This window comes from Syngnathus floridae, chromosome 15, assembly GCF_059516105.1.
Source record: "Syngnathus floridae isolate MCC-2025c chromosome 15, RoL_Sflo_1.0, whole genome shotgun sequence".
In the NCBI taxonomy this organism is placed as follows: Eukaryota; Metazoa; Chordata; class Actinopteri; order Syngnathiformes; family Syngnathidae; genus Syngnathus; species Syngnathus floridae.
This window is the reverse complement of record NC_142427.1, coordinates 9,591,102-9,603,616: the sequence shown is the minus strand read 5'-3', so window position 1 is coordinate 9,603,616 and position 12,515 is coordinate 9,591,102. Positions and strand designations below refer to the sequence as shown.

The 12,515-nt window shown below is 46.0% G+C and overlaps 3 protein-coding genes across 6 annotated transcripts; all 3 read left to right on the top strand.

Moving 5' to 3' along the window:
• The first annotated feature begins 929 nt into the window (after positions 1 to 929).
• pimreg (PICALM interacting mitotic regulator) lies at positions 930 to 3,751 on the top strand. Of its 3 annotated transcripts, none has more exons than XM_088399581.1 (5): positions 930 to 1,018; positions 1,415 to 1,730; positions 1,797 to 2,068; positions 2,130 to 2,225; positions 2,986 to 3,751. In XM_088399581.1, exons 2-5 carry the CDS (start codon positions 1,440 to 1,442, stop codon positions 3,155 to 3,157), a joined length of 831 nt encoding a protein of 276 aa, XP_088255707.1. In that variant the 5' UTR covers positions 930 to 1,018; positions 1,415 to 1,439; the 3' UTR covers positions 3,158 to 3,751. The 3 variants fall into 3 exon arrangements, with proteins under 3 accessions (XP_088255707.1, XP_088255708.1, XP_088255705.1); XM_088399582.1 differs by lacking the exon at positions 930 to 1,018 and adding an exon at positions 1,067 to 1,209 and having other exon boundaries at positions 3,021 to 3,751; XM_088399579.1 differs by lacking the exon at positions 930 to 1,018 and adding an exon at positions 1,067 to 1,209.
• A 195-nt stretch (positions 3,752 to 3,946) lies between these two features.
• On the top strand, positions 3,947 to 7,769 carry cct8 (chaperonin containing TCP1, subunit 8 (theta)). Of its 2 annotated transcripts, XM_088398335.1 has the most exons (16): positions 3,947 to 4,112; positions 4,606 to 4,696; positions 4,778 to 4,857; positions 4,920 to 5,069; positions 5,164 to 5,344; positions 5,424 to 5,485; positions 5,557 to 5,694; positions 5,783 to 5,961; positions 6,037 to 6,103; positions 6,168 to 6,255; positions 6,335 to 6,450; positions 6,527 to 6,598; positions 6,676 to 6,840; positions 6,912 to 7,031; positions 7,146 to 7,252; positions 7,552 to 7,769. In XM_088398335.1, exons 1-15 carry the CDS (start codon positions 4,053 to 4,055, stop codon positions 7,248 to 7,250), a joined length of 1,674 nt encoding a protein of 557 aa, XP_088254461.1. In that variant the 5' UTR covers positions 3,947 to 4,052; the 3' UTR covers positions 7,251 to 7,252; positions 7,552 to 7,769. The 2 variants fall into 2 exon arrangements, with proteins under 2 accessions (XP_088254461.1, XP_088254462.1); XM_088398336.1 differs by lacking the exon at positions 7,146 to 7,252.
• Positions 7,770 to 8,025: 256 nt separating this feature from the next.
• Positions 8,026 to 12,488, top strand: rskrb (ribosomal protein S6 kinase related b). Its single transcript, XM_088398337.1, has 13 exons — positions 8,026 to 8,226; positions 8,573 to 8,863; positions 8,922 to 9,005; positions 9,083 to 9,151; positions 9,266 to 9,335; positions 9,942 to 10,049; positions 10,165 to 10,205; positions 10,272 to 10,299; positions 10,439 to 10,528; positions 10,593 to 10,681; positions 10,751 to 10,861; positions 10,926 to 11,039; positions 11,097 to 12,488. Exons 1-13 carry the CDS (start codon positions 8,203 to 8,205, stop codon positions 11,265 to 11,267), a joined length of 1,290 nt encoding a protein of 429 aa, XP_088254463.1. The 5' UTR covers positions 8,026 to 8,202; the 3' UTR covers positions 11,268 to 12,488.
• The last annotated feature ends 27 nt before the right edge of the window (positions 12,489 to 12,515 follow it).

The window sequence follows — 12,515 nt, the reverse complement described above, 5'->3', positions numbered from 1 at the left end:
CGAGGATGCCTTTTTATTCGAAATTATAACTCAACGAGACTGCCAACGAGAAAACATAAAGCTAACGCAGTACTTTTGACTTGTTACTGAAATGCTTACGCTTAACAAACATGTTTATTTTGGTTAATTTATGTGGGGAATCTATTATTTTACCAAATTGGGAGGAAGATTATTTTTCATTGCACATTCTTATCTTTGCGTCCAAGACATTAAGTGGATTTATAATGTGTTCTTTCACTGTTAAATTTCAAAGCCTGAACTTTAACTCCCTACTGAATGACACTGGCTCATTAAAATGGTGTTATACATTTACTTTAAATGCAACAAAAAACGATGTGTCAATGTCCAAGGCCAAGCTCACAATGTCACTTAGCTCATAAAATAAAATATGGTGATGTACGTGTTCACATAAAAAACTTGACTTGTCAAAATAGATAATAAAAGAGTTCACACGTTTTTGTGATAGGAATAACCCAAAACCAATTAAAAGAAACAGACAAAGCAAAGTGGTATTATGGCTTGGTAAATATCAATGGTTATTACATAACAAAGAGAACTTAATAGAGCCTTGTGCGTTTATTGCTACTGCACAGTGATGAATTTAATCACATTGTAATTTAGCAGAAATTGTTTTAAGGCTCATGAGACGGGCAAATAACTAAAGTTGAACCACCTTTTCCCACCCAAAAGAACTATCACAAAGACTTTAGCGACATCTGCAGGTGTATTCATGAAACACACGTCTTAAAAAAAAAGTTTGGAAGGCGTTGATTTAATTAATTTGATGTTGTTGATGATGAAAATCAAACTCATAAAGATTAAATTTGATCACGTAATTCTTTTATATAAAAATTGTGTAAATATTTAACCCGAAATTACCGGAAGTACGACTGGAGGGCGGGCTATGTGTGTGACGTCACAGACGGGGCGTATCCCAGCCTGCTTGGAGCTTCTGCTTCGCCGCCAAATTCAAACAACAGAAGACTCATCGAGTCTTCAACAAAGTGCTTCTTTTAAGGTAAGGAAAACATGCGTCACTTAAGAAAAATTATTTGAATGACGTTTTTTTCCTTAGTGATGGTGTGGGGAAAGAAAACTTTTATCTTTATCTTGAAGCTAACGTTGCGTTCAGGGGCGCTGGCCAGTTTGAAAATCCCTTGTGTCCCGCAATCCCTTGTCCGGTTTTTGTTGCGTGAAAGATTAAATAAGGTATGTGCGTAAAATCTAAAAAAAAAAATTACCTTTACCTTTTCAAGACGGTTCCAGGGATATTAGAATAATTATATTGTGTTTGTCTTTGATTTTAAATTGTGTTTGTCTTTTTTCTTTTAGTATGAAAAGTGCTATGTAAATTAAGATTTGATTGAAATAATGTGTTTTATTTTAAAGTTAACACCGAATCGTCCTCTTGCAGTGTTGTGCGGGTGTTTTCTTCCGTAATGGATGGTGTGGCAAAAGCCATAGTTGGGGTCTGGCGGGCCCAAACGACCCCGGACGATTCGGGTGCCGAGAGCTCCCCCGAGGCTCCTGAAGGCTTCCACAAGCTATCCTCCTCATCCTCCCTCAACTCGCTTCGCATTTCCCTTCGCAAGCGCCTCCCGCTGCGCGCCGTTCAGACCAATTCCCTCCAGAAGGATACCGGTGGCGAGCCCACCAAGGAGCAGCCCAAAACCGACGCCGTCCGAAAGCTGACACGCCGCGCTCGGAACTCCATCGGGGGCGTGGTTCAGGTACCTTCACTCAGGACTGAAAATTTTGCGTTCCCATCTTTATTTTCTTGACCGCCTTTTATTCAGAAGTTGCAAAGGAACAGGGAGTTCTCCCGGGACCAGTGCTTGGTGACGACACCGGGGCGTATCAACGAGGGGGCCGACTCTGCCTCGCCGTCCATCCAAACCCCGAGACGCAGCGGCAGGTCCGCGGCCAGGACCGGACGCACACCGAGCTCCAGAGGAAAGCAGGACAACGGCGTCCTCGGGGTGAAGCACGGAGGCGGAAGAAGGCAGCTGGTTCGCATGGCGGCGCTGCGAAGCCCCTTTGCTTCTCCCAACATGCAGAACCAGAAACCGTGAGTCACGTCCATGTTTCTCCCGTATATAAATCGCTTTTAAACGTCTTTCCCACCACAGGAAGTTTGACCAGGATCTGGACTCGGTCTCAAGTGGACTCCGCAGGCTTAAACGTCTATCAAAGGCCTTCGATGAGCTCATCGGAAGAGACGACAAGTAAGTGTGTGTTTGTGAATGAAACATTTGTGTGCATTCCGGAGAGCCGTTGAGATTTTCTCGTACAATCAATCCCAGCCGGCGTCTCCCTCCCACCCCAGCACATTCTTCGCGCCTCCATTTCAAACTGAGGGGAATGAAGGGGCAGATGGGAGGGGACCCGTCTGTTTGTGTGCGCGCGCGCATTCTAACCAGATAAAATTCCAAGAATGTCTTTTTCCGGTTATGCTCTTCCTGCTGTGACATTCAAAGTTACAGCAGTTGGCACACTTAAACATGGAGTGTTGTTGTTGCCTCCCCCCCTCCCTCCTACAACAGGCGCTTTGGCTATTCTCAAATAGCAGAATAAAGGGAGAAGGTAAATGCATCCAAACAAATGGCAAGAACTAAAAAAGGAAATTTAAGCATGTGCTGGAGATGCATGTGCCTGGAATGAGAACAACTTTTCTTTTATTTACATTTCTTTACAGTGGAACCTCTACTGTTACTGATTTATTGAAGATAAATCATTGCCTAATTTACATAATCTTTTAAAGGAGCCTAAAATGGCCACTTTAAACCCCAAAACAAAATGGTGGACTTAAGGCGGACTTCATGGACCTTTGATTACAGTAGCGTTATTCCAAATTGACTTCGAGGTTCCACTGTTGTCTTTCTTTCCCACACTTTAGCATCTTAACATTGCTCGTGCGTCTCGACAGTACACTAACGACGACAAAAACTCATTGGAATATTATATTTGGATGTGTTGGTCCTTTAGGTTCAACACAATAGACAAGTGCGGTTCTTTGACAGACATGACGACAACAGCGACCATAGTGATGAGGAGGAGGTTGGACCCCAGCGGGAAACTCAGCTGCTCCAACTTGAGCCACCAAGCCTCACAGGCGTCGCAGCGTTTAGGCGGATGGATCCGAGCCGTCCGCAAATGAGGCCTTCATTAATGTCATCGTGAAGAACCTTTCATATATACCATGTTATAGAAACCAGATGTGTTACTTGCCTGTTTTTCTCGAAGCTAATTAGGGGTCACTATGGGTCAACTTTATAGCTAACGAAAGTGGATTTGTTTTTGGGATTGTCCTTCCTCTAGCTGCTACAACCAAATGTATTAGTTACAATGTTCTTGAAACACTTTTGTTAATTAGTCATTCTTTACTGTATTTTTTTAAATGAATGAAACCAAAATTGTATCCGTAGAACTAACACTACTAATATGTATGCAATAATGATATTAATATTTTTCTCACTTGGTTTTATAGTATTATCCATATGAATGTGCCTTTTTTTTTTTACAATTTCTAGAGGTTTTTTTTTCTATGCATGTATATCCTCAAGGCAGATGTGAGAAAAGTAAAATGTGACCTGTGGGTGATTTGTGTTATCTACTTGTTCTGTAATGTGATTTGCATGACTTACTGTTTAGAATGGGAAAATATGCCATTTAGAGCATCCAAGGACAACCTTTCTAATGACAGAAAGGGGGAAAACTTACCAAATGTGAATTAAACTGCCATTTTATAGTATATACTTGTGTGTGTTTTTTTCTAATGAATGCATTTAATAGATTTGCACCATATTAAAATTTTATTTTACCTTTGTGCAATCTGTTCAGAGTGAATAATAATGCTTTTTCCCCTGATTAATCCTTACGTAGAAATAAAAAAGCATTATTTAAAAGCGATTTTGGTTAAGTTTGTCCCTTCTCGCTTACTGTGGAAAGGCCGACGCCTCGCCACAGGAAGCCCCGCCCTTTCCTCTATCTCTCCGGCTTTGTGCTGTCCACGCTGCGGCTTTCCCTACACGTTGTGACGCCGCAAAAAAACAATGGCTCTCCATGTCCCTAAAGCTCCGGGCTTTGCCCAAATGTTAAAAGACGGCGCCAAGGTGAGCCTATGTGTATTTTTAATTTTACGTTGGAACTCCCCCGCCATTAAGACTCGTCAAGCAACGTGCTAGCTAGTTAGCCATAGCCGCCTTGTTAGCGCGTAATGTTGCATGGTCAGACCCGGAGAAAGTTCTGGAGCGTGGTCGGGATGATGGTACCATCTGGACATCATCAACGTGCTTTACTTGTCCTATATGTATAATGTGAACGTGCAGATCTTCATTGAGGATCAGTTTTGATATGACTGCTAAGAATGAAGCTGTCATGAGTTGTGCTAATGCTAATGGCAATAAGCATTAAGGAATTTTCATTTCCCCCTATATGTTTGTTAAAGTAAAAAACTGTCAAGTATGTGTTTTTTTTTAAACAATATTTCTCAATTTTTATAAGCCGAAAGAATACAGGTTAATTTAGTACAATACTATGGCGTCAATGGAAAAAAACTTAATACACATCAATCACTATTAGTAAATATGACATCATCCATTGCAGCACTATTCCGGTCTTGAAGAAGCCGTTTTTCGCAACATCCGAGCCTGTAAAGAACTTTCACAGACCACACGCTCGGCCTACGGGCCCAATGGTACGTGCCCATCCCCTACACTTAATTTTACCACAAAAAAAAGGATATTAAATGAATGCCGTGCCCCCTTTTTTCCTCCAGGCATGAACAAAATGGTCATCAACCACTTGGAGAAGCTGTTTGTCACCAATGATGCTGCCACCATCCTCAGAGAGCTGGAGGTAGGCGTCGCTGTGACATCATCGATTGATTGAGTCTGACCTGGTTCTTTAAAACCCGTTAGGTGCAGCATCCAGCGGCCAAAATGGTCGTGATGGCGTCCCACATGCAAGAACAGGAGGTGGGCGATGGCACCAACTTCGTCCTGGTGTTTGCCGGCGCGCTGCTGGAGCTTGCTGAGGAGCTCCTACGGATGGGCCTTTCCGTGTCGGAGGTATGTTGGGGACGCAATATGCAAACACTTCTCAGATACCTTCAACAAAACAAAATGTGGCCATTAAAATAATCTGGAAACGGCTTGGCCACAGGTGATCGAAGGCTACGAGAAGGCGTGCCGGAAGGCGCTGGAGCTCCTGCCCGAGTGCGTGTGCTCAACAGCCAAGAACCTCCACGACCTGAAGGAAGCCTCGGCGATGATCCGCACGGCCATCACCAGCAAACAGTACGGCAACGAAGACTACCTGGCCAACCTCATTGCACAAGCTTGCGGTGAGTACCAGCGCCCCCTTGTGGATGTCACATCACTTTATCTCCTCTTTTAATGGCCTTTTCTTCCATTTTATTTCAGTGTCCATCTTCCCAGAGTCCGGCAGTTTCAATGTGGACAGCGTCCGTGTGTGTAAGATCCTGGTGAGTGTCCTCAAATTTGTGGATAGTCTTACTTTTAGGCCTTGTTGACTTTTTAACCCTCTTCTCGGTAGGGTTGCGGCGTGACGGCGTCCTCCGTGCTGCACGGTATGGTGTTCAAAAAGGAGGCGGAGGGAGACGTCACGTCGGTGAAAGACGCCAAGATCGCCGTCTTCTCCTGTCCCTTCGACTGCATGGTGACCGAGACCAAGGTGAGCCAGTCATAAAATGATAGTTCTTGATTTAGTCCCATAAGAAGAAACGTAAATCATGGAGAAGTAACGACATTGTTGGGTGCAGGGCACGGTGCTGATAAACAACGCCAAGGAGCTGATGGACTTCAGCAAGGGCGAGGAGGACATGATGGAGGTGCAGGTGAAAGCTATCAAGGAGGCCGGCGCCAATGTGGTGGTGACGGGGGGCAAGGTGGCCGACATGGCGCTGCACTACGCCAACAAGTACAAGCTGATGGTGGTCCGGTAAGGAGATTAGAATTGAAGAACATTCTCACGAGATAGAGGAAAATATTTGGAGAAAACATTTCTCTCACTCAGGCTGAACTCCAAGTGGGACCTGAGGAGGTTATGCAAGACCGTGGGCGCCGTAGCTCTGCCCAGGCTGGTGAGTCTTCCTATTTAAAAATTAAAAATAAAAATAATCTTAACACTCTTGATTGCCCCTCTAGACTGCACCCACCCCTGAGGAGATCGGTCACTGCGACAGCGTTTACCTGACGGAGGTGGGCGACACTCAGGTGGTGGTCTTCAAACACGGTGCGTCATTTCTCGCTATCAGCGTCTCTCTCGCGTGATTTAAGCTTCCAAGTGAAAAGTTTTTTTTCTGATGGATCAGAGAAAGAAGATGGCGCCATGTCCACCGTGGTGATCCGAGGCTCCACCGACAACCTGATGGACGACATCGAGCGGGCCATCGACGACGGAGTTAATACCTTCAAGGTCCTCGTTAGGGTGAGTTTTTTTTTCTCCTCACAATTTAGCGGTTCCTGGAACTGCTTTCGCAATTGATCTCGCCTTCTGTTTCCAGGACAACCGTCTGGTCCCCGGTGCGGGAGCCACCGAGATCGAGCTGGCCAATCGACTCACTTCCTACGGAGAGGTGCGCGCTTCCCTTTGGACCTCCTTCAACATTCTTCATCATCTGACATCTTTGTCGTCTTCTTTCTTGCCGTTAAGACCTGCCCCGGTTTGGAGCAGTACTCCATCAAAAAGTTTGCAGATGCCTTCGAAGCCGTACCGCGTGCTCTGGCGGAGAACTCCGGCGTGAAGGCCAACGAGCTCATCTCCAAGATGTACTCGGCGCATCATGAAGGCAACAAGAACGCGGGTTTTGATATTGAGGTGGGCCAATGAACTCGGACGACAATACACTTTTCCAGGACGACGACGACTGACTACGTGTCGTTTTTCAGGGAGACGGCCCTGCGGTGAAGGACGTGGCCGAAGCTGGCATCCTGGACCCGTACCTGGTCAAATACTGGGGCATCAAACTGGCCACTAACGCCGCCATCACAGTACTGCGAGTGGACCAGGTACGGCCTCCGAGGCGCATTGTATCCCACGGAAGATGCAAACATTGGTCACTTCTGCGTCCGGTCCAGAGGTTTTGCGTAGCCGGTTAGCTTAGCTGTGTGTGTACGACCCAGATCATCATGGCTAAGGCCGCAGGGGGACCCAAGGCTCCCAAGCAGAGTGGCCACTGGGACAAGGACAACTGGGACGAGGAGCCCGATAAGTTTGAAACGCACTAGAAGTCAGTAGGTCCTGCAACGTGTGTGCTCTCACGTGTGAAGAGTTGCCTGTCACAACTAACTTTAACGGATGTGTTTAAGAAAAACAACAATCGAAAAAAGTGACGTCACGACAAGGGTGTGTTTACGGAATGAATTCACTCAAAACAAACGCAATGATGTGATTGCATGGGCATGCAGTCGATTGGAATTGTAAGACAACAAATGAAGACCAAGAAGATTTTTGCTTCCTCAGACCTCCTTCACTTGGTCACATTATTATTAATTTGTGCTTCTGTTTGCTCTCTTTTTTTTTTTCCAGATCATCATGGCCAAACCAGCAGGAGGGCCCAAACCTCCACAGGGCAAGAAGGACTTCGATGAGGACGACTGATCATCCCCTCCCTTTTTTTTTTTTATTTAAAGGTCTGCAGTTTGGTTTATTTTGTAGAAAGTCCTCACAACAACACATGACAGAATGTGGACATGTGGCACTGTATTATGTTCTTCCTCACAATTAAAAGGCACTTGCGCTGTCAAGTCTGGCTATATTGTGACTTTATTACACAGTGTGTGTAATGAACTATTTTTAGAGCTTCACATCATGCATTATTTGTCGTTTCTTGTGAATTATGTATCGCTTTAGTCATTCGAATTGGACGGTAAATGAAATTGACTGCCTGTACATCCGATGCCCTAATCTGGTAGACCAGTAGGCGGTGCTTAAAGCAGTTACTTTCTTCCCGCGCTCCTATTGGCTGACGAGCGTGTGGGCGGCTTCGTTTATGGTCACGCCCACCCAGGATTAACCTTTTTTTTTAATGTCGCCATATTCTTCGCTCCGTTTTAGAGTAGATTATAGTGGCGTTTGTTCGCCTCTCCTCTCAAGGTTTACAAAACTGTTTTGGCACGAGAAGGTTCCGGAGACGCTCGACGGCACCGATGAGGCGCGCTCGCGTGTGCTGTCACGCAGATGGGGGCCGACGGCAGCAAGAAGGTAAACGGAGGGGGGGAGGTAGGGGGGGCGACATTTTGGGACGGTATGACGCTGATGATGCGGGGCTCCCGTTTCCATGGTGATCATTCTTCCTGCAAATACGAGTTTTTGAATGTACTTTGCGGTACTTTGGTCAATGAGACGGCAACATTTTATGTTACTACTACTGGAGGCTCAGTAATGGTATCCTCCACGCTCCGTTACACACACACTGCACATCTGCCGTTTGGCCCGCAGGCGGCAGTCACGTGACTAACACGTCATTCAATACACTCGTTGAGCCGTTTCGAATATAAGGAGGAATCATGTTTGATGAATCCTTTCTTGACTTCCCAAACTCCACCAGAAGCCGGCTGATAGCCGCGAGGAAGAGCCCCTCTCATCAGGCTGGCGTGGCTTCCTGTCCAGCATGGGCCTGTCACTGCCTGCAACCTTGTGCCGCCTGGCGCCACCCGCTTTGCGCCTGGGTCGACGACACATGCTCCAAGGCAGGGCGCCTGACATCCCCGAACACGTCCTGAGGCTGGCAGGGGTGGGCCCAGACAAGTTGAGATCCGAATGGAGCCTACCGGGCTTCGTCGACATGTTCCTACCTGAGTTCCCCCACAGGACTGTGCCAGGACAAGAACACTTTCAGGTGGATGCTTTTTTTCATGCCTTGCATGTGCTTGTCTTCAAATATATGTTGTTGTCAGGTGTTAGGTTACATCGCCAAAGGTTCTTTCGGACCCATCTTGAAGGTGAAAGACAAGGCCAAACAGAGAACGTATGCCGTCAAAGTGGGTCTCAATGATCACTCAAATAATTCCAAATAATTCGAATTATGTATTGAAAGTGTTGTGACGACATTGTGCAGGTGATTCCCAAATCTGAGATCCTCAGATTAGGCGTGCTGGAGCAATCAAAAGAAGAGGTGATAGTTCAGGTGAGTACTTCTTGAGTTCTCGTCATGGAGAAACGTTTGAATTTCCCCGCTAGTTGTAGCCTCTACTCCCATCGGAGCCGAACGGCGGCACAACTCTTTGAATTTTCCCCTCAGCGTCAGATTCGCCACCCGTTTGTGCACGACCTGCAGGACTGTTGGCAGACGCAGCGCCACCTCTACATTAGTGAGTCAGCCACAGAGCAATGAACCCCCCCCACCTCAAAGAACCCCCACCTTCAACATCCACACCTCACCCCTGAACCGACAATTCTCCCCAATCCCGAGGCTCACAAAATTGTGCTGTCTTGACTCCATCTTCTTTTGCTTTTTCTCGTGACCCCCCCCCTTGTTCAATTATCCAGTGACTTAGAAAGTGTGACCTATTTTGTGTTACTGCCCGCCCCCACTCTGTGAACAAGAGCACATCCACTGGCCCTCTGGACTTCAGCGAACCCCCTTGCCCTTCTACCCCCCTCCCCACTGTCGTGCTTGGGAATCACATCCCTTATGCACGAACTGAGTGTATGCAGATGCCAGTGATAATACGATTATTATAATGTGATTATTCTTTTGATATTCATGTTAACTGGCACTGTGCACAATAGAAATGAATACAAGGAAAAAATCATCCTATATGCAAAGGCGTTTGTGAGCACAATCATAACAATCTAGCCATTTATTCGTGATAGCTAAGACGAGCTTTGTCGCCACCTGGCGTTTCGGAGGCTCATTGCTATTTCACCCAATGTGTGAAAGATTTGGACGTTTAATTACGTCTTCTGCCTTTTAGTGTGCGACTACTGCAGCACCGGCGACCTTTACACCTACTGGCAGATGATCGGACTCTTCGCCGAGGACACGGTGCGGGTTTTTGCCGCCGAGCTGGGCTCTGCGCTGGGTGAGCTCACGTTTGGATTAATTATAAAGACGGTCATGTAATTAAAGCAAAGGGCAGCTCCCATGTTAAATGTGGAGCAAGTTTATTAACAGTTGCTCTTTTTTTCCCTCTGTAGGGTTTCTTCACGACTTTGGTGTCATCCATAGAGATGTGAAGGTATGAACGTTGATTTTTGCCTCAAAGTTATTGATTGATAAATGTATATCTCTCAATTCCTTCCAGATGGAGAACATCTTGCTGACAGACAATGGTAAGTCAACTAATGTCCAGCAGAGGGCAGCAATGTACCATTTGTAAACTTCCAGAACCTTCCTGACATCTGCTTATTGGTCATCAATAAGAATGACAGTCCGCTTCAGAGGTTCATGAGAATTAATGGTGCATTCCAGGACACCTCCGTCTGGCCGACTTTGGTTTGTCCCGCCGCCTGGAGCGTGGAGGTCGGGCTTTCACCATCTGCGGCACCATCCAGTACATGGGTGAGGAACAACCCACCACATCATTCTATGAGGGCATTGTGAGCACGCTCTGTTTGCACCGCAGCCCCTGAGGTCCTGAGCGGCGGTCCCTACAACCATGCGGCCGATTGGTGGTCACTGGGCATCATGCTATTCTCGTTGGCTACCGGCAAGGTGACGTCGTCATGGAAACTCCCGAGTTTTCATAGAATTAATCAGAATGGTGCTTGAATTTCTCCTTAGTTCCCCTTGCCTCCAGAGCCGGACCACTGTGGCATGCTGAGGAGGGTGCGGTCTTTCCCCTATGAAATGCCCCTCAGCCTGAGCCCCCCTTTAGCCATGCTCATCACAGAGGTGAGCACAGTTAAAGAACATCTATTTCTCCTTCTTGGGGTATTTCCACACTCTCTCTGTACAGCTACTGTGCAAAATGCCCGCCCGCCGACTTCGCACCCTGGATCGTTTCCAACGCCAGACCTTCTTCCGTGGACTCAGCTTTGACCAAAACCTGCTGCAGCGCCACCCTGTGGAGGTAATTGAATCTAAAGTACGATACAGCAACTGTTACAACCCAGCCTTTTCTTCCCAGGTGATCCTGGAGCTGAGGGAGCGACCCGACCGTGCAGCCAAAGCCCGCCGAGGCCTCACGCTTTCACTGCAGCCACTCAAAGGCTTCGAGTACGACTCGTTACTCGGGCCGCCAAACACGCCCGATGCGCAGGTGCAGGAAGCTGGCCCGCGTAAGGAGGTGTTTGTTTGATTCCGTCAATCGAGACAGCTTGCATCACGATGGAACAGACTTTGCTAACAAAATGGCAGGTCCATCCCTGGCCTCTTGGGAAGAAACAGATCCTCCATTGTTGTTTACTGCATGGCCTTAAACTACACTCGCTATCAGGTTACCCTTTCACAACAAAGCGTGCTAAACTGGACCGACGACCCGATGTAGAGGAAATATCTCAAGGACTCGTGTGTGAAACTCAACAGGAAGTCAGGAAGACGTTTCTATTTCAAGCAGCCATTTTGAGCTCAACTCAAATCTTTTTCAGGGCCTTGGCATTCCTAAATGGTCAAAGTCTGCTCTCACAGGATGCACAAAAGAATCTCAGGCACCTGAAATGTTTACAGTTTGTTTGACACCAAAAAGAGAGCACCTTTCTAAAGCTTTTGTGTTTGCACAACAAGAAATGCGATTTGTTCATGGACTTGCCTGTCGATATTGCCGCAACTGGTGTTATGGAACAAAAGGTCACACAAGCGGAGGACAATGCTCCCCATTTTATTTTTTGTGTAGTCACTTGTGCAAGCCGTTTTCCAGATTGATGTTTTCACAGGTACAAAGCTTTTTTTCTTATCACCTATTTTATTTCCCGATATACCCGAATGCCTCACGACTGATCCTGACTTTTGTGTTTTGTTGAGAGAATGCTTATTTATACATATATATATATATAATTACAAAAAAAAATCCTCTTTATACAGTTCATAGGAGCGTTTAATTTATCTTTTTAAAGAAAAGGTCTTTGTGTGCTGCGTTTATCACTATGCTTCATTGGAGCAAATTTCAACATGCAGGTTGACTCACCAGTCGTTACCCAACTGCCAGTTATGACACGTTGACCGAGAGATTACATACAATCCTGCACAATGACATCTAGTGCAAACATTCTGTCAAATCTGATTTCCTAAGTTCATTTTCAACGTTTTAAAAAAAACAAGGGTGGAAGAAACAAATTTCAACAAACAATATAGTACGGTTTCCTTGATTCAAATGAACAGTTGTAAATTATGAGCTACTAGTACAGAAGGCAGCTACTATTAATGAAAGTGCTAAAAAAATACTTCTGGTTTTAGTGCTGTGTCATGCCGATCTTATTTTGCAATAACCCAAAGCATTAGAAACAGCTCTCCCTGTGACGCAATGCAGAACCAATGAGAGTATACGTGTTGAGTGTGAATAAAAACACAGCATTCTATTTTATATTCAAAAAAACTACACAAAATGTGC

Excerpts from the sequence above, each read along its gene's own strand:
- rskrb (XM_088398337.1), top strand. The coding sequence starts at position 8,203 with ATGGGGGCCGACGGCAGCAAGAAG. Across the intron at positions 9,336-9,941 it reads GCAGCGCCACCTCTACATTA|TGTGCGACTACTGCAGCACC; the intron begins GTGAGTCAGCCA and ends TCTGCCTTTTAG. Across the intron at positions 10,206-10,271 it reads TCATCCATAGAGATGTGAAG|ATGGAGAACATCTTGCTGAC; the intron begins GTATGAACGTTG and ends AATTCCTTCCAG.
- cct8 (XM_088398335.1), top strand. The coding sequence starts at position 4,053 with ATGGCTCTCCATGTCCCTAAAGCTCCGGGCTTTGCCCAAATGTTAAAA. Across the intron at positions 4,697-4,777 it reads CTCGGCCTACGGGCCCAATG|GCATGAACAAAATGGTCATC; the intron begins GTACGTGCCCAT and ends TTTTTCCTCCAG. Across the intron at positions 5,070-5,163 it reads TGGGCCTTTCCGTGTCGGAG|GTGATCGAAGGCTACGAGAA; the intron begins GTATGTTGGGGA and ends GCTTGGCCACAG.
- pimreg (XM_088399581.1), top strand. The coding sequence starts at position 1,440 with ATGGATGGTGTGGCAAAAGCCATAGTTGGGGTCTGGCGGGCCCAAACG. Across the intron at positions 1,731-1,796 it reads CCATCGGGGGCGTGGTTCAG|AAGTTGCAAAGGAACAGGGA; the intron begins GTACCTTCACTC and ends CCTTTTATTCAG. Across the intron at positions 2,069-2,129 it reads AACATGCAGAACCAGAAACC|GAAGTTTGACCAGGATCTGG; the intron begins GTGAGTCACGTC and ends TTCCCACCACAG.